Here is a 23,123-nt window from a genome sequence, read left to right as displayed (position 1 = left end):
AGAACAAAGAGTCCTGGCAGTTTCTGTACAAAAGGACAGTAAAAGTTCATGTTCATTTGAATTTAGTGGCTGTAAACACCAGAGCAATTCGCTCTAAATTCAGCCGGTAATATTTTTAAAAAGCATCTCGTCCTAATTCACCACAGAGAAGACAAGAAGGTCAATCAATCCAGAGTTTATGTGTTCAGATAATTTCCCTGTGACGCTAAAAACCATTTTGTTGAGAGAATGTGTGAGTGCCAGGACAGCAGGCTGAATGAGAACTGAGAAAAGAGGCTTTCAACAGCAATCACTGTAAACCAGACCATCATTACTTCTAGTGACAACAGTTAACTCGGCCGGTGTTGTGAGATATTGTATTGTGAGCTCCTGTTGATCATTACACATTATTCCATTGATCAACGGCTGGTGGTGGTGGGCTCTGAGACACGCATGCAGCAAAGTGCTCACAAAAGCAAGGAGGCAAGAGACTGGAAAGACTGCCAGCAAACAAACATGGATGTAAGCAATGAAGGGTTCAGTTTAAACATGCTTGTACCCATTTTCAGGGTGCGTGAGATGAGAGGATTGATACCACTTTAATGTGTGTGCAGTAAATGTGAAGCTACCATGAGCAGCTGGTTAGCTTACCATAACATAGGTATTAATATAAACATCTAACTACTCTTGGTAACAAAGCGACTAAGCACATCTTCTCAAAATGTCAAACTTCTACTTTTATAAAAAGCTGCTTTGCAGATATTTTGTGAAGACGCAGATGCATGCATGCAAATGCTGGAACTTGTAAATGTTTGGCATTTTGCCTGAAAACTGGTTAAAATGATCAGTCAATTATCAAAATAGAGCCAATAAATTTTCTGTTCAGCAACTAATTGATTAATCTACTAATTACTGCAGTTGTGCACTCATTGACAACCAATACTTATTTCCCAAACATTAATATTTTCCATGCAACTTGATTCATGAATAGGAGCAAAATGTACCAAGATGTTTTATTCACAAAAGATAAGATGAAACCGTAAAATATGAAATATACAGCAGCTGAAGAACGTTCACCTGCAGTGCTGAATCAGACATGTAATGTTTAATATGATGACAGAGATTGTAGTCCTAAAACTGATGAGCTCTGTCCGGAGATCTCCATCCCAGCTGCATTTTGGATTTATGCAGAAAATAAACTCTGTGGATGGTGTAATCATAAAGCAATTTAAATGTAATGGATGCTATTATTTACCTCCATTTTTCAACTGAAAGGGAAGTTTTGGCTTGTGTGAAGTTATTTTGTCCTTCCTCCTGCAGTATGTGCTGTGGGACAGGAAGTGATTTCCACTGTGTGTCTTTGTTTTTGTCAAACAGGAGGCCTTTTCCCCACCGGCTCCCATGAATACGAGGTGTTTCGTTTTGCTCTGGCGCAACACCAGGACGTCCCCAAACTGGTGCCACAAGTGGACATGGTGGACACGGGGAGCAGCTTCGCCATGACCTACGCCTGTAAGTTCAGAAACTAAGAACTCCTGCTGTCTGACGTGACGTTTTCAAACTGTTCTTCTTGAAGCACCAGTGTGTAGGATTTAGTGGCATCTAGTGGTGAGGTTGCTGATTACAACCAACTGAGTACTCTTCCTGTCACCTGCCACTTCCATGCATGTAGGAGAGCCTACATCGACCTTTACCTCAACATAAAACCATGAAAGGCCCTCTCCAGAGTCATTGTTTGGTTTGTCCATTCTGGGCTACTGTAGAAACATGGCGGCAATTGATCCCCCTTAATCCTACACACTGGTCCTTTAAGTGTCAAGAGCATCAAAATGTATTTTTACCATTGATCTCCAGACCCTCGTGTACTAAGGGTGTATTCCAAGCAACAGCCCTGGGACGGGCTCTGCACATACACTCTGTTTCATTCAGATTCTGTGACCTTTCTGGATTTTTTTTTATTTCTTTCACATCTTCAGAAAGTGCTATGTTTTATTTTTGTTCTTTAATCAGTAAGTGTTGCTCATAGTGGTGACTCCAAACACAACTAGCACCAACTCTGCAGCTCTACTGAGACTGCAATTTGAGAAATATCTCATAGTTCTGTTTTTTTATGGCAGGTTTCCAGTCTGGTTCAGTTTCTATGTTTCCAGGAGCATCAGGCAGCTGTTTTAAATGAATAAAAAAAAATGCAGCAAACAGCAGACAGACACAGTTAGAGACTAGCTGGTGAACATAGTGGAGCATTTAGCAGTTTAAGAGCCAGATAGATCCCTCAGGAGTTGGTGGAGACCAAAAACAGAGCAAGAGAGTGGATATTATATTCATGAGGTGGCACATGTTGAAACAGGTGAATTTTTAAATGCCGATAGTACATCAGTGGTGTGGTTGTAGTAGTTCTCTGCCCTCTAGTGGTCTAAAAATCAATTCAGCTGTTTTAGAAGCGGTTTTGCATAAAAGAAAATAAACTGTGGATTATTGAGTTTCACAGATATTAAACAGAAACAAGGAGTTTGTTTGTTCTGTCCGTTTTTATTCAGCACAAACGACCAAAGCGCTGTTAGCTGTAAGATCGCTGTGACTTCAACATTTATATGAGGTGTGTTGTTTGTGTAACACTGGACTCTGTGCAGCCCGTCTGACTGTGCTGCAGGTTTGTGAAGGCTGCAGTCATCATCATGGGTCAGTGCATCATTCTTCCATCATCCAGACTTCATTCAGCAAACTTGGGATTAAAGAAAGGGAAAATAAATAAATGAAGGCAGGCTTTAAAAGGGCAGACAGAAGCAGTAAATGGACATAGACCAGAGGGAACACGGCACTAAATGGACTCTGGCTCCAGGGAACATTCAGTACAGTAGGTTTGGAGAACAATGTGCTGACCTTGTTTTGTTCTGCCCAAAACGCTGAATTTACCAGCCGGCCGTGTTACACCTGAATTTAAATCTGCAGATGCTCTCAGTTCAACTGCAGACATGAGCAGCTGGCTGAACCTGATGGAAGCTTTTTAAAAGTATCCTGTAAGTGTGCTGGCAGGCACTACGTTGATACTGACTCTCTTTTCATCAGGGCTCTAGCCAAAATTTTAGAAATACTAAGATCTTCCCTCGCCTCTAAGATGCATTCATTATTCAAATTTGTAGTAGTTAGCTGTTCATCTAATTTCTTGTAAGATATAGTTAAAGTTAGCAAGTCTGTTAAGTAAATTCCTCTTGAAATTAGCTACTCACTCAACAGAGCTAAACCAACCTCGTAGCCCTTCACTGATACTCTTGGCATTTTTAAGCAGTATGTAATTGTTTATGTAAATGGTTTGCAGTTATATAACACTTTTCTGGTCTACTGACCTCCCTACTACACATGCCACGTTCACCCATTCATACACTCACACATCAATGGCACAGCAGTTTGGGGTGATGAAGATGATACATTTAACGTTTGATTTTAATCATTGATTTTTGTAAATATCTGCTTATTCTGAATTTGATGCAGCAACATGTTTCAAGCAAGTTGGAGCAACAAAAGACTGGGAAAGTTGTGGAATGATCCAAAAACACGTGTTTGGATCATTCCACAGGTTAACAGGTTAATTGGTAACAGGTGATCATCGTTAAAGTTGTCACAGTAAAGACCTCTAAGGCCAGCTCTCTTTGTAATGGCCGTTCCATCAGGCACTAAAATGCATTGTGAGTGACTTAAACGTGTCCTTTTCTCCTTAATGCTTGATTGTTTAGATGCTGCCTGTAAGTGCCACATAAGGGATGGGAGTTAAAATAAACAGTCAGGCTGCATAATTAAAATGATATTTTGTAGTTCTTTCCAGGTAAGGCTCAGCATCTTCAACATCCACACTACATTTTGCTGCATATTAAACATGTTTTTTTCCTGAACGACGCTCTCTCAGATTTATTGCCCAGCAGTGCTGCTGAATCCCAAAATGTGCTTCCAGCTCATGGTAGCCACTTTGCAGTAGTTTCTAATCAACAAGTGCAGTAACAAGTGCCAGTGTTTCCGATGACTCATGCTTTATACATGCGCAGAGTCCTGTAGAGCATGTCTTCACCTCTCATCTGACAGAATCTCTTCCTTTGATTTGGCCTGTGCAGAGTCTTTATACTGCAGAGAGTTCAGGGAGTTAAACTCAGCAAGGTGAAACATCCTAATCAGAACAGACATCAAAGGTTTGTACTCACAGACATGCTGAATGTTAGCCCTTTATCCCCAGTTTACCTCTTTTTTTTAAAGTGACGAAAATCAGTCTGAAATGTTGCAACTGAGCGCAGACATTTTTTACTTTTTAATGAGAGACTATTTGTATGTTTTGTCAAAAAACTCAGTCAACAAAGTCAAATCTGTAAAAGTATAGAAGTATTAGCATCAAACTTTACATAAACAACCAAACGTAAAAGTGCTCATTATGCAGACTGGCCCATTTCAGAATGATATGTATCATAAAACTGGAATATAATTAGTGACATATTAATGTGTTCATCTCTTTAATGTTGCTGCTGGGTAGCTTGTTAATTTCCTCCTTCTTAACCTACAGTAATACCTCACAGTGGATTTGTTGACTTTATTAAATTATCAAAAACATGTAGTGGAGAAAAAAGTACAAGATTTCATCCTGAGGTGTATTGGAGTAGAACTATATTGTAGCAGAAAATGAACACTCAAGTAAAGTACAAGTACAAGCAAGTGATGGACAATACTGCAACAACACAGCTGTAGTTAACCGGAGTGATCCTTTAAACAGAAGGTGTGTCCTGATTCTGCTTGATGCTGCAGGTTATTTTTCTAAACCAGACGTGAACAGAGTCTGAATGATGGAGCTGCTGCACCTGAGCTGATCCCTCCTGCCCTCTGGATACTACTGACAAAGCCCCCCCTCCCGTTTCTGTCTCTCTCTCTGTCTCTTTCCATCCATCTGTCTGTCTCTCTCTCTTGTTTGGCCTTTTCATGCTGTCTTCTCCTGTGAAGCTGCTTGTCTTCATTTCTGTCTCTCTGTCTCACAATCCATTTCTCTTTCTGTCTGTCTTGCTCATTAAGCCCGTCTCTCTCTCTCTCTGTGCTCTCAATCAGCCCACCTCTCCTCTGTCTCCTCTTCTCTTCGTCATGAACTCAACAAATTGCGGAAAATTTCTCGTTGTGATTGATTGTTTGATCAATGTTCTGATTTAAGTTGAACAAAATCAATACAATAAACTCTGGTGTTATATTCGTGGTCAAGCTTACAGACTAAAGCTGACATCATTTTTCATTGACAGCCATCTTTATAGCCATGTACCAGAAGTTAGTCACGTTTCTATCTAACTTTTTTTCACAAAATTTCCAGAAATTTGTGAAAAGACGTCATGAATGAATGCTCGTTTCCATCCTGTTGTGCGAACATGAGTTCATTGGTTGATGGAGATAAACAGCCGGTGCAGAAGAAGAGGACATAGCGAGATGAAGTCATTAAAAGAGCTCACGCCAAAGCTCAAATGATTGAAAACATGATGGAAGTGAGACGTTTCTGTCAGCTTCATGTATGAATGTGAGGAAGGCTACAGTCTCCTCATCGCTGCACACGGATCTGATGTTTTGGGCTCTTCACTGGAAGCGACGAGTTGTGTTTCAGTCACTTCGTTTCATGTACTTCGTCATTTATTCACCTACTCATTCACTTTTTTTTGAGTGCAGTTTGAGTATAAAACAGGAGGTTGGACACATTTACTATAAATGATGAAAGATAAATATCACTTTCTATACCATGTGTACCAACATCTTCCTCCCACCCACCATCTCTCCCTGTGTTTCTCTTTCTGTCCCCCCTCTCGCTTCTCTTCTGTCTCTTACTATGAAACTCCCCCTCTCCCCTCTGTCTGTCTGTTGTTTTCTCCCCGGTCTGTTGTTGTGTGAAATGTAAAACAGACTGAGCTCTGCCTCCTGTGAGACAAACTTCTACAGTCGAAGCAGAGCAGCATGGCTGCATCTGAAGGAGCAAAACAAATATTTCTCTGAGAGCAGGGACTCGGTCCTCAGAGCTGCTGCATCTGACACTTCAGAGTTTTATACAAGCGGCTCAGGCTGAGCTCTGAGTCACTGTTATCAGGAATTAGTCTCAATGATGACGAGGTGTGGGACTGACAGCTGGTCTAACGTGACAATACAGCTACGATCAGGACCTGTAGAGTGAATAAAACTGGACTGTGTGGAAGCTTTTTATAGCTTGACATTTTGGGAATTACGCTTTTTGGCTTTGCTGTAAAGAGTTAGATAAGAAGTTTCGTGGCACTCTCATGTTTGGTGGTAAATACTGTAAATTTGAAGCCACAGCTAGCAGCCAGTTAGCTTAGCTGCACACAAAGGCTGGATGCAGGGGGAAACAGATAGCGTGGCTCTGTCCAAAGGTGACAAAAAAACACCTACAACCACTTCTAAACTGGCTCTAGCTGCAGATGTACTGTATAGACATGATAATTATTTTATTCTTGTCATGTAACTGTCAGCAAGGGAGCAAATACGTGTGTTTCCCCCAAAAAAATCAATAGACGTGGTTCACTTCTTTGTCAGGTTGAGATAACTGACTTTAGCTAAATTACAGTAGAAGCTAGTGAATAGCAGTGCATGTAAAGGGCTTTGTTGTTGTGGTGTGTTAACATTTTTTGCTTAATTAGCTTAATATCTTTACGCAACTTGGATTCTCCTGAAGCTCCAACATCTGGAGCTGAAGTCAGGACAGTTCAGTGTGTCACAGTCATCTTATCGGGCATGTCGTAGCCCACAGCAATTCTTTCGTCCGCTCACAATTGTCTTTTCATTATCTCCATTGAAGAAAATCACGTTCTTCTATTCTTATCTGTTTCTCCTAAACCCTCCTCGGGAGACATGAAGAGCAACAGCAGAGATCAATCTCGATCTGAGGTTGAAAAAGACGAAACAAAATCATTTTAGTCCGTCATTGGGAGGTGCAGGATTTATCTCCACCTGAACTGATGGGATGTGTCAGTCAGTCAGTCAGAGATGAGGAAGAACCGGTTTCTGTGTTTGTGGACTGATCATAGTGGCCCGTTTATTGCTGTAGTTAGTGTGACGGCGGGTGCAGAGAGAGACCCAGGAGCGGAAACGGAGAAGGTTAACAAAAGTTTTATTTTCACAAGAAAGGCAATAACTCAAACAGTCGCTGGCAGCGTGAGGTCCAAACAAACACAAACTCAGAGAGGTCCAGAGAGTGCTGGGCTGTGTGGGCATGGGAGGCACTGGAACGAAAAGAGAAGAGACAAACGATTACTCCAAAAAGGTTTAACGAGATATAAACAAGTACTTTACCACAAGAGACTTGAGACCAACTGATACCACGGTACGTGGAAGTATACTCTGGCGTCGAGGAGCGTCTCCGCAGAGGTTAAATAGGCGTCCTAATTTCAGGAAGTGAACTCAGGTGTGCCCAATCACTCCTCGACGCATCGGGGGGGAAGGGAGCCTCAGGAAAACAAAACGTAAAGTTACAGCCAACACAACAGAACACAGGAAGTGGACCTTCAAATTAACAGCACAGACAATACCAACCACCACAGTCAGATGTTAAAAGACCAGTCAACCTATTTTTTTTTAGTAATAACAGCTTCCTGAGATTTAAAATGAGCTGATTGCCATTTGTTTTATTTTTCTATAACAAAGTGTTTGTTCCTTTGAGACCCCCAGTATGTAGATATTGAATCCATTAAACAGTTAACTTGCTTAACATTGATCTCCCCAGTTCATTAATTTTATAACCCCACTGATTTCAGTTGATGCCACCTATGGTTACTGGTAGTGATGGGTGGTGTGAACTAATCTTTGGTGTCACTTTTACATAGTTTGTCAGCCAGAGAGCACTGGCAGGAATTTTTCAGCTTTAAAATGTCCCGTTCAGGTTGTGTCTTAAGGGATATGATCAGGATTGTTTGTCAATGTTATCTGTTTGTCAGCCAGTATAGTGCCATTGTATTTGTAAAACTCCCCAATATCAATATCAGTATTGTGCTCACAAATTCACTGTCGGGCTATAAAGATAACAAAAGTTATTCCATCAGATAACGATCTCCTCTATTGAAGTCAACACAAACCGTAAAGTCAAAAATCGCTGCCAACAGTGAAGTGCTGAGTGCAGCTGCTGGTGGTCGTCCTGCACCATCCTTGGCTATACATGTTTTATGTTGACTTGAGTGAAATCAGTAGGTTTTAGCTACTTTACAGATGTTTGATTTTTTTTTTTTTTTTCCCAGCGTCGAGATCACTTTTGAGATCAACAGCATCTGATGAGCACATGTTTTCATCATTGTTCATGTCTTTAATTTTATTTCTATGACTGAAAAGTTGGAGTTCCAGGACGTATCCACGCAGGACCGCGATGAAACCTCAGTGACAAATACTTTGCATTACCTTGCTTTTTTTAAAATAAAGGGTGCAGGATGGTTTGCCTGTTTGAATGTGAAGTAGCAGCAGTAGAGATTAGTAGAAACTTAACACTGAAATAAGACAGAGCCCTGATATCTGTGAGATACAATCACAGACAGTGATGCTAAAGTACATGCTGCATAGTTTCCTGTGAATCTTTTTTGCATGCGAAGGTAAATGTAACTTTATAGAGATGATTACACAATGCAGATATATTTACTGTCCATTGCAGAAAGGAATGCAAACAATAAAAAGTGTCAAAACTGGAATTTGAAATGAAACTAGTAAAAGATGAGAGGAATAGTGGACTTGATGATGTCAGTGTTCAGTGAATACACAGTAGTAGTATACAGTATACAGTACGGACAGTTGGGTGCATCTGTGCAGGGTGATGGTGGGAAGGCAGCCGAACACCACGAGGGAGGTCTGAACACACAGATCATATGAATGAAATGAACCATGAGCTTCATGGAAAAACCTGCAGCTGCATTTCTGCTGCTGCTTCAACACTGTGACAACAACATCTGCTGCAGCTGTTCCGAGAAAACACGTTCAGTAGGCATTTAAACCTCAATATAGTGTTTTGATTTGTTACGTGGCGATGCCGGCTGTGGCTCGGGAAGTAGAGCGGTCGTGCACTTATCAGGAGATCCGTGGTTCGATCACTCGGCAGTCTAGTCCGGGCAAGATATTGAACCCGAACCCCGCTGTGCCATCAGTGTGTGAATGGTTAAACCTCGTAATGAGCAGCACACCATCGTGTGAATGGGTGAATACAGGCTTGTATTATAAAAGTGCTTTCAGTGGTTGTCAGAATAGATAAGTGTTATATTTATACAGTCCATTTACCATTTACAGTTCAATTTGAGCTATCTCAGTAATGTATGAACAGTAGATTATTTCATTGGAAAGTCACATTTCAGTCTATCACTAGTCTGAAAAGGAGCAGACCCTCTCACCTCAGCAGCGTTAGCGCCTTTCTCTGTGCCCCGAAGAACACGAGGACTGGACCCTCCAACTCTGTGGAGTCCTCATGTCAATATAAATAATACTATTTGGTAAGCCAATACTCCCAGTCATTATTGAGAAATTGATGTAGAGTTAGGACCGTCTATCATAGTTTAACAATAATAGAGAAAAGCAGCAATACATCATATTGACTCACAAATGTCTTTAGGATTAATCAGTTATTAAAATAGCTGCTCATTCATTTTCTGCTGATAGACTAATCGAGTGATCAACTAATCTTTTCAGCTCCATGAAGAGTCATCATCTTTTGTCATCTCTTCGTGTCGTCTTCTTCTGCAATGGTTTAATGGCTCTGACTAGAGAGTTAGCTCCATCTGCTGTTTAAATCCATCAGCCAATGGGATTGAATTCGATGGATGGGTTCACACAGCAGGCGTGGGTAGAAACAAGCATTCATTCATGTTTTTCTTTGCTGATTATTGGAAAATCATTTAAGATTTGCTAAGTTTAGATAAAAACTTTGCTAAAGTCTGCACATGTCTGCATCAGCAATCAAAACAAAAGCACTCGAGCCTTTCTGCTCTTGTTCGGGCTATTTGTGTCACGCAGTCATATTCATTATATAGAATCACGCACACATACTGCAGAGCCAGCTGTCTGTCTCAGCCATCATCATCAGACAGACAGACACACAGACAAACAGACAGGCGGTGAGACAGTCGGTCAGTGACTACCCTGTGATGTGTCTCAGTTCTGTCAGACTGTTTGTGTTTTTATTGGAGGACAGAACCCTCAGAGGATTTCTGTGTCTCTGTCTGGACAGTTTGAACTGCCTTTTTTCTTTATTTCCTCATTTTCTCATATTTACCAAATGTTCCACTTTGCTTACGTCTTCACATTTGTTCACAAGATTATTCTCATTTGCATATTTCATGCTTTTGATATTGCCTTTCTGTGTTTTTTTTTCTTTAACTCAGTGTTCTTCTACCACTAATATTTTGCAGACACTGCACACATGCTGTTTGGTTTCCTCTCCTTTATTTATGCTTATTAAGCACCAGTGTTATTGTTTATTATCTAGCATTTCCAGTTTGTATTTTTCTATCCTTCTATGAAAGAGTGTTTTGGAGCTGAGACTTTGAGACGTTTCAAGCTTAGAGACATGTCAATTATTGGGGGTCTGTTTTCACCAGATAAACAACAACATTCGCCATTTGTGCAGACACTTTTAAACTTGTTTTCCAGCACCTTCTTGTGGTCAAATGTTAAGTGGTAAATTTGGAGAGGAGTTGAGGAGGTCGGGTGGATGGTTAAGTATACAAGGCGGGTAGCTTTGACACTGGAGACTGCTGTTCACAATCCATCGTCTACAGACTGAGGCTGTCTAAATTGGCCAAACATGACGTTTGATAATTAATACCAAAAAAGGAAATACATATTTGAACCTTTTGAATATCTGTTGTTGTGCATTATATCCATAAAAGGGGCAATCCAAATACAATGAGAAACTACGTCCATATGTACACACTACACAATACATAAAATAATGCCATATACTCCTATCAGCTTGACCTACATTTCATTTCATCAATGAAAGTGACACCGTGTGCACAGTTTCCATTTGGTGCTGGTCCACGCGTGCTGGAAGATTCAAATGTTCCGGACAAACGGGAGAAATTCCAGCCAAGTATTAGCTGTGATTATGGACCCCATTTTCCCATGTTGTTGTTGTTGCGACTAATGGGGACACCAGTATTGAGCCAGAGCGCACCGTTAATGTATGTCCACTAAAAGCTGTCTCCTGAGGTTGAGAAAAGACACAAAGATACAATGAGGGCAGAGATCATGACCTTTTGCAGTCAATGTAACCATCAGAGGAGATGAGGACAGAGAGGGAGACGTCTGGATGCTAATGAATGTGTTTCTGCAACAATAAACACATCTTGTCACGAAGTAACCCAAATGGAGTCGGGCACTTTGGCAGTACGACATGATGTAGCATTCATGCCAGCAAATCAGACTGAATTGAATGGAGGTGGACTGAATAGAAGTGAAATGAATTGAATCGGGACAGGCAGAGAAAGAGAGACGGGGAGGTAGAGCGAGCATCTCAGTCTAATAGAGCATGTAACAAGGTTTTGAATGGATCTCTAACCTGGGTGTGACCCCATGTTAGCTCAGACTCAGGCTCTGCTGATGGCTTCATGAACTCACACCCTGCTGCACATTAAAAATCCTGGATGGGACCATTTCATGAGAAAATATTGCTATTTTTTTTTTTTTTATCCAGTCTGAAGTAATAGGTTTGGACTGAGCAGGAGAAAATTCATCCGTCAGCAGACATGAATGAAGTGGAGGTAAAGTCCTCAGAGCACAGAAAGTTAAAGTTTCTCTTTTTTTTTTTGGTTCAGGTAATTTTTCAGGCTGTTAAATCGCTCTGTTACAGTTTTCAGGGCTGTAGGACTGCAGGCCTGTAGAATTAGACAAGTTTGTGTAGACATGGAGTTGACTAGAGGGAGTCTAAGACCTTACTGGATTTCTCACATGTACATAAAGCTCACTTTAGTTTAAGTACAAGAAGTGACACATGTAGGGCACTCTGGTAGTTCACCTGGTAGTTCACCTGTACTAAGGCTGTGCCATAATGCAGCGGCCCGGGTTTGATTGTGCTTGTGCCTCTGGACTGCTCCTCCTACAGTTTTAACAACACGTACACACACTTATGACACATCAAAATGTGCTTTTTGGTAGTGAGTGCCATTCAGTTTCCCTGAAATCACTAAAGCTCAGTATTTGTCTGGCTTTTGTCAGAGCACTGAAACAAGCCACATACTAAAAACACAGAAGGGTAGCCAAATTAGGTTCCTTAGACTTTGTTTATCTTTGCGAACAAACTCCTTATATTCCCATTACAGTAGTGGATAGAAACATGCATTAATTCACTTTTTCTGTTGTTGGTTTCTTGGAAGTTCACTTTGAAACTTGGCTAATGTTTATACAAGATTTCATGGCAATCCGTCTAATAGTTTTTGAGATATTTCAGTCTGGACCAAAGGGGTGGATTGACAAACAGACTAACATTACAGTTTGATAGCATTGCAGCAGTTACAGACATTACATTTTTGTGAATAGCCTTCTCATGTCTTCACTGACATTTTAGAACAACTGTATTTTCCTCTGATTTTAAATGAAAATCATGTATTTTGCAATGTAATTTATAGCAGATTAGTCTCCGCAGTAAAAATCTGCTTTATTTGTACAGTTAGTTTCCAAGCTGATCAACACAGTTTTCATTTAGACTCAGTTTAGATACAGTGGGTATTAGGGATGTGGAGATTCACCGATTCGTATCGGTAGTCCGATATAAACGTTTGCGATGCGACTGCACCGGTAGAATGAACGTGCATCGGATATAATTTACGGGTGAATTCGCGGTGCATCTCTTCTAGCCTGTCTACACCGGCAAATCCCATTGTTAAATCGACTATTTCTATCTATGTTATAGTATTTTCAAGGCAACCTGAATGCACCATCGCGTCCCCAGGCAGTGACGCAAGCAGGTGTTGTACACAACAGACAAACGAGGCAAACGAGAAAGACAATAGCCGCGACGAGATATTTAATGCACCAAAAAAGACACATTAATCAAACGTGTGGCAATACTTTGGGTTTTTTTAAGCGAGGGGGTCAGCGAGACAAGACGCACGCAATTTGCAAACAATGCTGTGCGGCTATCAAGTACGTTGGCAGCACGACGCAACAAGCGTTCCCTCTGAACAAGTGTTCAGTACCGCTGGTGACATAGTAATAATAATAGTAATAATAATATTAACAATAATAATACATTTTATTTGGAGCGCCTTTCAGAACACTCAAGGACACTTTACAGAGCGGGTAAAACACAAATAACACAAGATAAATACAAGCAGAATAAAAAAAAAAATAGTGACTGCTCAGCGCACTTTGCTATTCCCAGAACATGTAGACCAGTTAATATTTCGAAAGAAAAACCTGAAACTAAGCCATATGAGGTAAATCAGTGAGGTGTTTGCAGTAAATGGCATTGTTTGATTGCCAGTAGTTGATGTTTTTTGCTTACATTGTGAGCAGTTAAGAAAGACTTGTTATTTATTTACATGTTCAATTTCTTATAGAAATTACACCAATACGTTTTCCTCCTAATACACAGGAGCACTATGGACATTGCACTTTGGAAAGAAATACCTCTATTTGAGCCCCTTGGTGAGAGTATTGTTTACAGCAGCTGTTGCTGGCTGCCAGTTATAGTTTTATTTTTTTTACACTTGATTCTGTAAAACATTGTTATTTGATTTTCATTCTTTGTAAGAAATCAGTCAACTTACTAAGACAAGCACATCATTCTGGCAGACAGTATGTGTTGCTGGTCATGTTATTTGCACTATTCACATGGTTAATACTGTGCTTTCTGAAACGGTTTAACTGTGAAGTTTTATACATTTTGTATAATTATAGAGACAGAGAACATAATTGGGAGTTAGGAGTGCTAATTATAAATACAATTGAATGCCCTGTCTACTGTAATATGTCTTTTTTAAAATATGATTTATTGGTTACTCCATAAAAAAACAAATATTAAATACATCCCTCAAATCAAGGGAGGTAAAAAACCTGATGTTACTATTACTCTCTCATACTGCAACTAACTGTATTGAATGATCACATCATATCGAAACATCCTTTTATAGTTAAGTCATATCATTATCAAATCATTTTTGAATCGCATCGTATCGTGAGCAGGAGTGAATCGTATCGCATTGTATCGACGGGAGCTTCAGTGTATCGTAACTGTATCGTATCGGTGTCAGCGCATCGAGATGCATATCGAATCGGCCTCAGTGGTGGAGATATACAACCCTAGTGGGTATGCTATTTTCCTATAGATATTTGTTTGAGTGGCATTAATGGCAGTAGGAATCAATTTAACATATAAACAGACTGAATGATCACTCGAAATACCCGAAATAAGTCCAAATAAATGTAGTTTCATTCTAATAGCCACCAAAGTTTTCACTTGTTCTGTGAAATATCTCAACATATACTGGATGGATTGGCACAAATTGTGGTTCTGACATTCATGTTCCCCAGATGATGAATCCTAATAACTCTAATGGTCCTCTGACTTTCGATTCAGCATCACCAACAGGTCAAAATTCCAGTGTGTCCAGTCCTTTGGCTTATGACTAAATACTTGTAAGTTCAACAACATTCCCATCAGCCCCAGCTGCTCTTTGTGTTTCGTGCAGGTTCAAAAAAGTTAGCACGCTAACAAGCTAAACTAGCATGGTGAGCACTGTGTGAACATTAAATCTGCTTAACTTCAGCGTGTTAGCAGTGTCATTGTACTCATGTTAGTACGCTGAGAGTAGATCCTCACAGTGTTGCCAGCATGGCTGTAAACTTGGGGCTTGTTGTAGCACAAATGACAGCAGTTTTGTATTAAACCGTTGGTGGACAAAAAAATAGAAATAGCCTATAATTGTGTAAAAAAAGTCCTTGAATGTGTAAAGTACCACTGACATGTCAAATGATGGTCCCCAAATAGCCTAGGTTATGACATGCTGTGCTAAGACAAATGCTGACTGCTGAAAATACTAAATTAAGAGATCCTCTGTGTCCTCAACCCTTAAAGTTTGCGACTTAAATATAAACTCTATCCACTAGACAGCAGTTGCATGAGAGCCAGCTAACCAACATTTTAACTCACCGCTCTCCCAGGGATTCAGATGAAGGTGGGAGGAGGAGGAGGGAGACGGAGGGGAAATTAAATGGTGTTTCTCTTCTGTTTTGCTGCCAGGACTTCTCTTATCAGGAGCCTACAGACTGAGACAACAGAAGGCTAGGACGAGACTGCCCCACACCCTGTAGTTTGTGTTATTTATTGTTTATTGGTGTATAAAATAAAAAAATAAAGACCACATCGTGTTGGAGACATTTAGGCAGGAAGCCCGGGTGGAACGAGACGAGAGAGAGAAACAGAGAGGGAACGGATTTGGTTTGCTGGTGACATTTTTGCCCTTGAGGACTCACTTGTAGTTACACGCTCAGTTGAATGCCTCAAATGTGAAATGAGGATAAAGTGCAGCGTTAAAAAAGAGCGTTGCATGTATGGCCCGGAAGGAGGGTTTATCTTCAGCAACACAATTTGGCAAATAATGACATAAAGGAAGAGCCGGTGTTCGGCCACGAGGGCTAGCAGCAGAGAAAAGGGGATTATCTTTAATTAATAATCTTAAGATTTAGTTTCATGTCGGACAAAACAGACGCAAGATCAGATGTCAGAGCCACAGTCGGGAGAGAGGGATTTTATTCACAGAGAAAACTGGAGGTAACAAAAGAAAAGAGAGGAAATGAACTGCAGGGTTTGTTTCTTTTTAAAAGTTGTTTTATTTAAAGTCCGCTGAGAAACAATGTGGGGCAGACAATATTTTTTGATGTTTAAAACACATGAAACAAATGCTAATTGTTGGATCCCAGCAGCTGTGCAGAGGGATTTGAATCTTGAATCCTGTGTGGTTGTTTAGCTGCCTCCTGTAAGGAAACTCGTGAGGTCAAAGGTCAACCCTGGCGCTGGTAAGATTTCAGTGTCCTACTCAAGGACGCTTTCAGCAGGGCAGATGCAGACCTTAAGCTCAGGCTGTCCTGTCTCTTTAACCCAGATTTTATGTAGAATAAGCTCCTGTAGTGCAATGGAAGACGTCATTGCTTGAGGTATACAGTCAAGCAGTCAATAAGATGTTTCTAACAGGCTCTCAGGTTTGAGGTTTTTGGACTCAAATGCAAAACTCAAAACACAAAAGGACGTTAAAGCACGAAGGCTGGTTTTAAAAACAAAAAGTCTCTAGGTTTCTTACGAGGCAAAACAAAAAGTGCTTGGTAACTAGACAAGGCAAACAAAGTCTCGAGGTTCTTTTCAAGGCAAAACTAAAGTTACAAGGCTCTCTAGAACAAGGCATAAACTGGCTGAATCACAGGACAAGGTACACAAGACAATCTGGCACAAGATAAAGGGAGACACAGACTATCTATACACAAGGTAACAAGGAACAGGTGGAAACGATCAGGGCGGGGCAGACAATCAGACAGGCGGGAAGGACACCAGGAAGTCAATGGTCTGAAACGAGAGGAGAGTTAGGTTTCACAATAAAACAGGAAGTGCATAACAAGACATGACGCCAGTGAACAAAACATGTTAACAGACATGACGAGACATAACGGTTTCAGTGTTCATCCAAATACCAAAGTCAGGTGTAAAAAGTGACAGGAAGTAACTTTGGCAAGACATACGCACAAAGAAGTCACATGACGAGATGTAAAAGTCACATGACTACTGAAGTGTCACTGGGTACGTCCCATGTCTTTTGTTTCCTCACTCCTTGCGTGAACTGGAGGTTGTTGTGGTCCTCCATCCTGAAGGCCATCTTAAATCCCTGATTGGACATCAGTTATTGACTGGTATGGATACCAGGTTAAACTGTTAAAGCCACTGACAGCTGGTCCAGCTGTGATCAGCTGCCACGTCATCAGAAATGGACTTCAGAGGAAAGGACGTCTCATTTCTCTGAAAACATATTTCCTCATTTCTTCTCTCCTCACATGGTTTCTTTGCGTCTCTCCATCCATCCTCGGTGGGAAGGTCAGCATGGATGGAGTTTAAGAGACTTGGGTTGCACCCACTATACACTGCTGGGAATACCATCTCGTTTGGCAAGCACCCTTCAGTGACATTACCAGAGTTACTTCCTGTCGCTTTTTAAAACTGATGGTGATGTTTGAATGAATGAACACAGACATGTCTCGTTTCTTTTAGTCCAGTGATTTTTAATACACCTTTTAATAATTGCTCTAAGCTTTCACAGTTATGGGCACTGAAAGCTTCAAATAAGGAAAACTAATCCCAAACAGTATCTTTAACTTCAGTTCACCTCCTTTTTACCTTTAGCTCCGCTCAACTGCCGCTTCAGTTCAGAAAGATACTCAACTATCAGGTGAATTTCTTCTTCTAATGCTAAATAACAGCGGTTGCCTTTGCTTGAATTTGTCACAGGAGCTGTGGTTTGGATGGAGAGCGGTTTGTGTCGTTCTTAAGCTGATTTGTTGCCTCTGGAGTGAATTGTAGGTAAATCTCTGTGGACGACTGAAATGTAAATGTAGACGTGAAGGCTGAGACTCTGAGCAGACAGATGAGTGTTGAACCTGCTACAATTGAGGGGGAAAACACTTGTAGGGAGCCTCCATTACTGTGTGTGTGTGTGTGTGTGTGTGTGTGTGTGTGTGTGTGTCAGAGCTGCATGCTCAGCAGGAGATTATTGCATTGATGCCTGCGAGGCAGCAGCAGCCTAAATGACTTTAGACTCAATGTGTGTGTGTGTGTGTGTGTGTGCGTGTGCTAATGTACTATATGTGTGTGCGTTCACTGTATTAGATTTTGTGTGCATGTGTGCGTGTGTGTGTGTATGAATGGTGTATCACCCTGAGGAAGGCAGCCATTTAATCTATTATTCAGCATCGCTACTAAACACATTAATTAGAGCCTGAGGTTGAGACGGGTGCACAGTGGTTTCAATACAAACCGCAAATCTCCTTTTTATTCGGGGTGAAGGTCCAGTTGTCGACCCCTCTGACCTGTAAACCTGGAAATACAGTTTGTCTGTGAGTCAACATTTATATCCAGCATGAAAAAGAAACCCTGTGCAGATTTTTTGTGATTATAATTTGATCCTGTGCCGATAAACTGATTATTTTATTGCTAAGTTACAGTATCTGTGCTAATGAAATGAAATCCACCAGCATACTATGATATTTAAGACACTATTCTCCCAACTTTGCGTCAGCAGTTTGTGTTTTTCCCTTTCCTGTTTCAACATGACATTAACCAGCTTTCCAACGAAAGGAAGCACAAACCTTAACTGAATTGTTAGGCTAACTCGGCATTGTCAACATAGATCGCTTGCTAGCTTGGAGTTTGTTGTTGCCGTTTCCCGTAGCAACAGGGATTTTGACTACTTTAATAGCAGAGGGGCTGCCATTGGCCTGCTGGATTAGGCAACCAATGGCATGTGTATACTCACAGTCTACATCTGGTGAGTTGGACTAATATGTAAGAGGTACTGAAGGATTTTCTGGACAGATTTCTTTGCAAAAGTGATTAAAAAGTGCCGTCTGGTGCATACATTACAGCATTTAATGAGGAGTCACAGTAGTTGGTCGCTTGTGTGCTTCCACTTATAGTCAGGATTCATCTGTATGGCCCCCTCATTACAGAAAATGAGGGGGCGGGGGTCTTCAAATATGAGGCAGCCGGGACACCCAAATCTCTCTTTCTGTGTCGAGTTTGCATGTTCTCCCTGTGCAGCGTGGGTTTTCACCAGGTTCTCCGGCTTCCTCCCACAGTCCAAAAACATGCGGAGGTTAATTGATAACTCAATTTGAACTCGGTGTGAATGAGCGGTGTGCGTGGTTGTTTGTCTGTATATGTAGCCCTGTGGTAGGCTGGCGACCTGCCCAGGGTGTCCCCTGCCTTCGCCCGAGAGACGGCTGGGATAGGCTCCAGCCCCCCCCGTGACCCTGCAAAGGATTCAGCGCTGTATAGATAATGGATGGATGGACAGTATGAAAACTGTTTGAGGGACTTGGTCCACTCCACCACTGCATCGTCTACTGTCTGTGACCTCTGACTTTCACGTTTTTGGCTGCTTGCACTGTCAGCGATCACAGACTTCACTACACTCACATGTAAGTCACTTCAGACAAACCGCAAATATAAATGTCACTATTCGGTGTTTGTTGCTGGGATTAGAGCTCATGCTGTTTCTGACCTGACTGCATGTCATTCTGGGAAAGCGACAGCTAAAAGTGCCGGCGAAGTGACGGGAACACAGAACAACGGAGTGAAACAGTGACCTGATCGCTGGATGTGTGTCTCCGGGCCGTCCTGTCTCGTCTCTTCAGCAGAGGAGCGTGAACAGTTGAGCTGTGGGTCGTCGCGAATGGGGGCAGTGGGGGATGATGACAGTGAAAGCCTTGGGTTATTAGACATCATTTACCTGCCAATACCCTTCAGCTGAGCAATGTTTCCTTGATTATTATTTATTGCAGAGAGACAGGTCTGCAGTATGGATAGATGGATGGATGTGTCAGGAGGATGAGCAGCTCTCTGGGTAGATTCGGTCTCAGCTGTGGTCCCCATGGCGCTCAGCGTCATCTCTGGGCTGTGTTTAAATAAAGCTCTGTCTAAAAGCCTCAGGTGGCGAGGAGCGAGATGTCTGACTCGAGGACCCTCAGTGGGTAGGAGGCGAGGTCGGCTCAGTCTCTGCAATGCTACGATGAGTGTCCTCGTTGAACGTTTGTCTCCATTGATATTAATTGTTAAAAGGGGCTGATGGGTTGTTACTCTGTCAGTCATCAGATTTATCAGCGGTGATGACAGACGGTTTAAAAGTTCATACCTGAATTCCCGCCACAAGGCGAGAGCTGTTCTAGAGCTTTCGACCGTATCGCATGATCCTCCTCAGTGAGTGGTGTTTCCCATTTGTCATGGAACTGCGGCTAAACTTTTAAGGCGACATGCATAATATGTTTTCAGAACATGGAAATTTGAACATTGCAATTCTTTGACAACTGGTAAACTAAACAGCAAGATTTAAAAGCTCCAGAGTAGCTACTCAATGGACTTTGTGTTGAGTTTGATCCTCAGTCCTGGCAGGTCAAATTAGATCGGGATTACAAAAATGTGATTGCATTCAGTAGCGAATGAAGACGTTAAGGAAGCATTTCACTTAAGGAAGCATTTCAACATTTTGGGAAATCCTCTTGTTAACTGTCTTATCCAGAGACAAATAAAAGATCAATGACAGTGTTTGTTGTGTTTGTCCAATATGTATTTAGCCTAGCTTAGCAGAAAGACTGGAAGCAGAGTGAATCCTTACTTATTGTTAGAAAAAAGAAAATAACTTTCCAGCAGTTGAGCCTTGTTCCAAACCTGTGAATCGCCTTAAGAAGATTTATTCCGCGATTCAAATAGCTGTGGTGTTGTGCTAATTAACGGCTGTTTCCCCTTAAAAATGGGGTCATCACCTTTCTGTGCCAGAGCCAGGAAAATAGCAACAGAAACATGCAGCTGTGTGGGTTGTTGGAAGTCAACTTACATTAGGTCATATTAGCAAATTCATAATTGGACTTTGATTAGCTGATTCAAGTAATAAAGATGATGTAACAAGAGTAAGATATATGAGAAGAGTGCACACAGAGTTCATTGATTACAGAAGAGCAGCTCATATGTTAATAGCATAAATTAGACATTACTTCATTACTTCATCCATCCCATAGGCTGTATATACATCTGGACCCCCGTTGTGGGGAAGATGTTGACCTAAACACAATTAACTGCAAAGATTCCCAAGGCTCACAACATCTGTCGACTCTCCGCTGCCTGACCCTCTTTGACGAAGGACCGGTCTGTCATCCCAGTGGGACAGCAGCACTAATGCTAAGAGACAGATACCTCGTTAGCATGATAGCATTCAGCCGAAGGCAAGCGTCTATTGTTAGCATGATAGCATGGCCCCAGAGGGAATAGTTATTTCCAGTGCTAGCCTGCTCAGAGGGACCTGGCTTGTTGTTAGCATGTTAGCGCTGCCCAACGGGGATCTGAGGCTGCACCAAGGACACACACACACACACACCCACACACGCACACACACAAAATGAGGACATCTGTCAGCGCATACTGTGTATGGCTGATCTAATACTGATTCATTGATATTTGATTTGTTGTTCATTTAATTTAAACCGTGAACAGATGGACAGAGACAAAGACAGAGTGGGTTTGAATGGTTTAACTGTAACATCATCAGTCTAAGTTTAAAGAAACCTTCAGGGATGGAGCATCTTGTTTATGTGACATTTGTTGCCTTTGACTTTAAAGCCTGTAATACTTGTGTTGTGTTTAGACATTAAGAATGATAATATTGAGGCTGGATCCAACATGTCATTCATTTTAACTTCTTATTCTAAGTCCTAAAACCAATTTATAGGCACTTTACTGCCGACAGCTGGACTGGTATAAAGTTATCCTTCCTCATTTCCTCTAATGCATTCACTGTATCTTTGGTCTAAAGCAACATATATCAGCATCTACCTTCCAGGTTATCATGCAACATGAAACTTTCTTATAAAACTCCCATATCTGCACATATAAAATCTATAAATAGCCAGATTGAAATTTGTTGAGTACATTTGTCCTCATGGGATGAATGCTTCTTATTTTACGAACTTCAGGGCATCCTCATGGTCTACTTGTTCAGGTGCCTTTGATACTACTATCCCCAAAAGCAATGCACTGCCATTGAGTGATGATGTTCAGATTTGCGTTAAGATAATTAAAGAGAACATTGAGCCTGAAAGTGTATGTTTTGAGGTGTTTGTTTGAATTACAGGTGTCTCATCCAACTGTGCTGGATGTCACTTGCTTATTTCGCCTTAGCTCCACTCAGGCTTCACCTCTTTTTGTCCAAATGAGGATTTTCCAGGTGATGACACAGATAATTCGGAGAAGTTTTTATACTGTCTAAATCGGATTGTGCCCAGAAGACCATAAAATAAGAAGGTGATTTAGTGAATGACTTGTGGTGCCTCAGCAGTGAGTATTATTTTGTCTTAAGACTTAATCCCTGACTGTGAAGGAGCCCCGCATGAAGAGTAATTTGATTATAGCCATTGTGTGTACGGGGATTTACCATGTGGAGGCCTTTTGTGTGAAACAGGAAACTTATCAGCTACGCGGCAGCAGATAAGTCAGCAGCTGAAATTATGTCTGTCTGCCATGAAGATAAGAACACTTTATCATCTGTTAGCTTATTACCAAATGGAGATTTTGCTGTTCTACGTTGCATGCAGATTGAAAAATAGACAAAAGCAGATAAAACGATAAACGTTCAGGACAAATGACAGAGTGCATGTTGTTTTAAAGTGAGACAGAGACGAGTTGATTAAAAAGCAAAAGAAATGCAACATAAAAAATGTGACAAAACGATGGCGTTGTCAGCGTTTGGAGTAAATACAAAAGCTTAAATGTCACCGTCTGGCCAGGAGGAATGCATTCAAAAAATCATGAATCCCAGCTGTCATTAACATGATAAACAAGCTTGGAGGGAATTAACACTCTTTACACTTGAATACATTTGAGCTAACTGTTCTTAACTCTATGTGTCAATATGTATGTATATACTTGTCTTTAAATGCTATGTTTTTATTCAGTGTGTACCTGTGTGAGCCACCTCACAAGACAAATTTCCTTCACTTTGCGACAGAAAAGGAGTTTATGTAGTACAGTATGATTGAAGAAAACGAGTAAAATATGTGAACTATATTTCACTTTTGCTTTGTTTGGTGACCTGGAGTTCAGGGCGAAAAAATAAATTAGAGCTTGAAAGCAAGACATACAAGAAGACAAGTGCTATTATTGGACAGAGAAAGATGTAAAGGAAGAGGATAGAAGGTGAAAGAGAGGGCGGACGATAGAGGAGATGCATACTGACACACAGAGAGATGGATGAGGCAGGAAAAAAAGGTATGGAAGAGGTGTGAAATTTAGTTTGCAGGTCGGCGTTAAACATACAGGTCATAGGGGCACAGTGATGAGCAGCTGAGTTGTCTAGACCAGTGGTCTTCATTGTGTTTTTCATGTAAGAAATTCAATAAATCAAGAATTTTTTTTATTC

General features: G+C 41.1%; 1 protein-coding gene across 1 annotated transcript in view; it reads left to right on the top strand.

The window, feature by feature from the left end:
- Nucleotides 1–23,123, top strand: part of gria1b (glutamate receptor, ionotropic, AMPA 1b) — a 67,793-nt gene that overhangs the window by 2,530 nt on the left and 42,140 nt on the right. The window contains exon 2 of the mRNA XM_041951571.1: nt 1,357–1,491. Within this exon, the coding sequence (XP_041807505.1) occupies nt 1,357–1,491 (135 nt within the window). The remainder of the gene's footprint in view (nt 1–1,356; nt 1,492–23,123) is intronic.

Source organism: Chelmon rostratus, chromosome 14 (assembly GCF_017976325.1).
Source record: "Chelmon rostratus isolate fCheRos1 chromosome 14, fCheRos1.pri, whole genome shotgun sequence".
Classification (NCBI taxonomy): Eukaryota; Metazoa; Chordata; class Actinopteri; order Chaetodontiformes; family Chaetodontidae; genus Chelmon; species Chelmon rostratus.
Note: the sequence above shows the minus strand (reverse complement) of the source record. Positions and strands in the feature narration are given on the sequence as shown.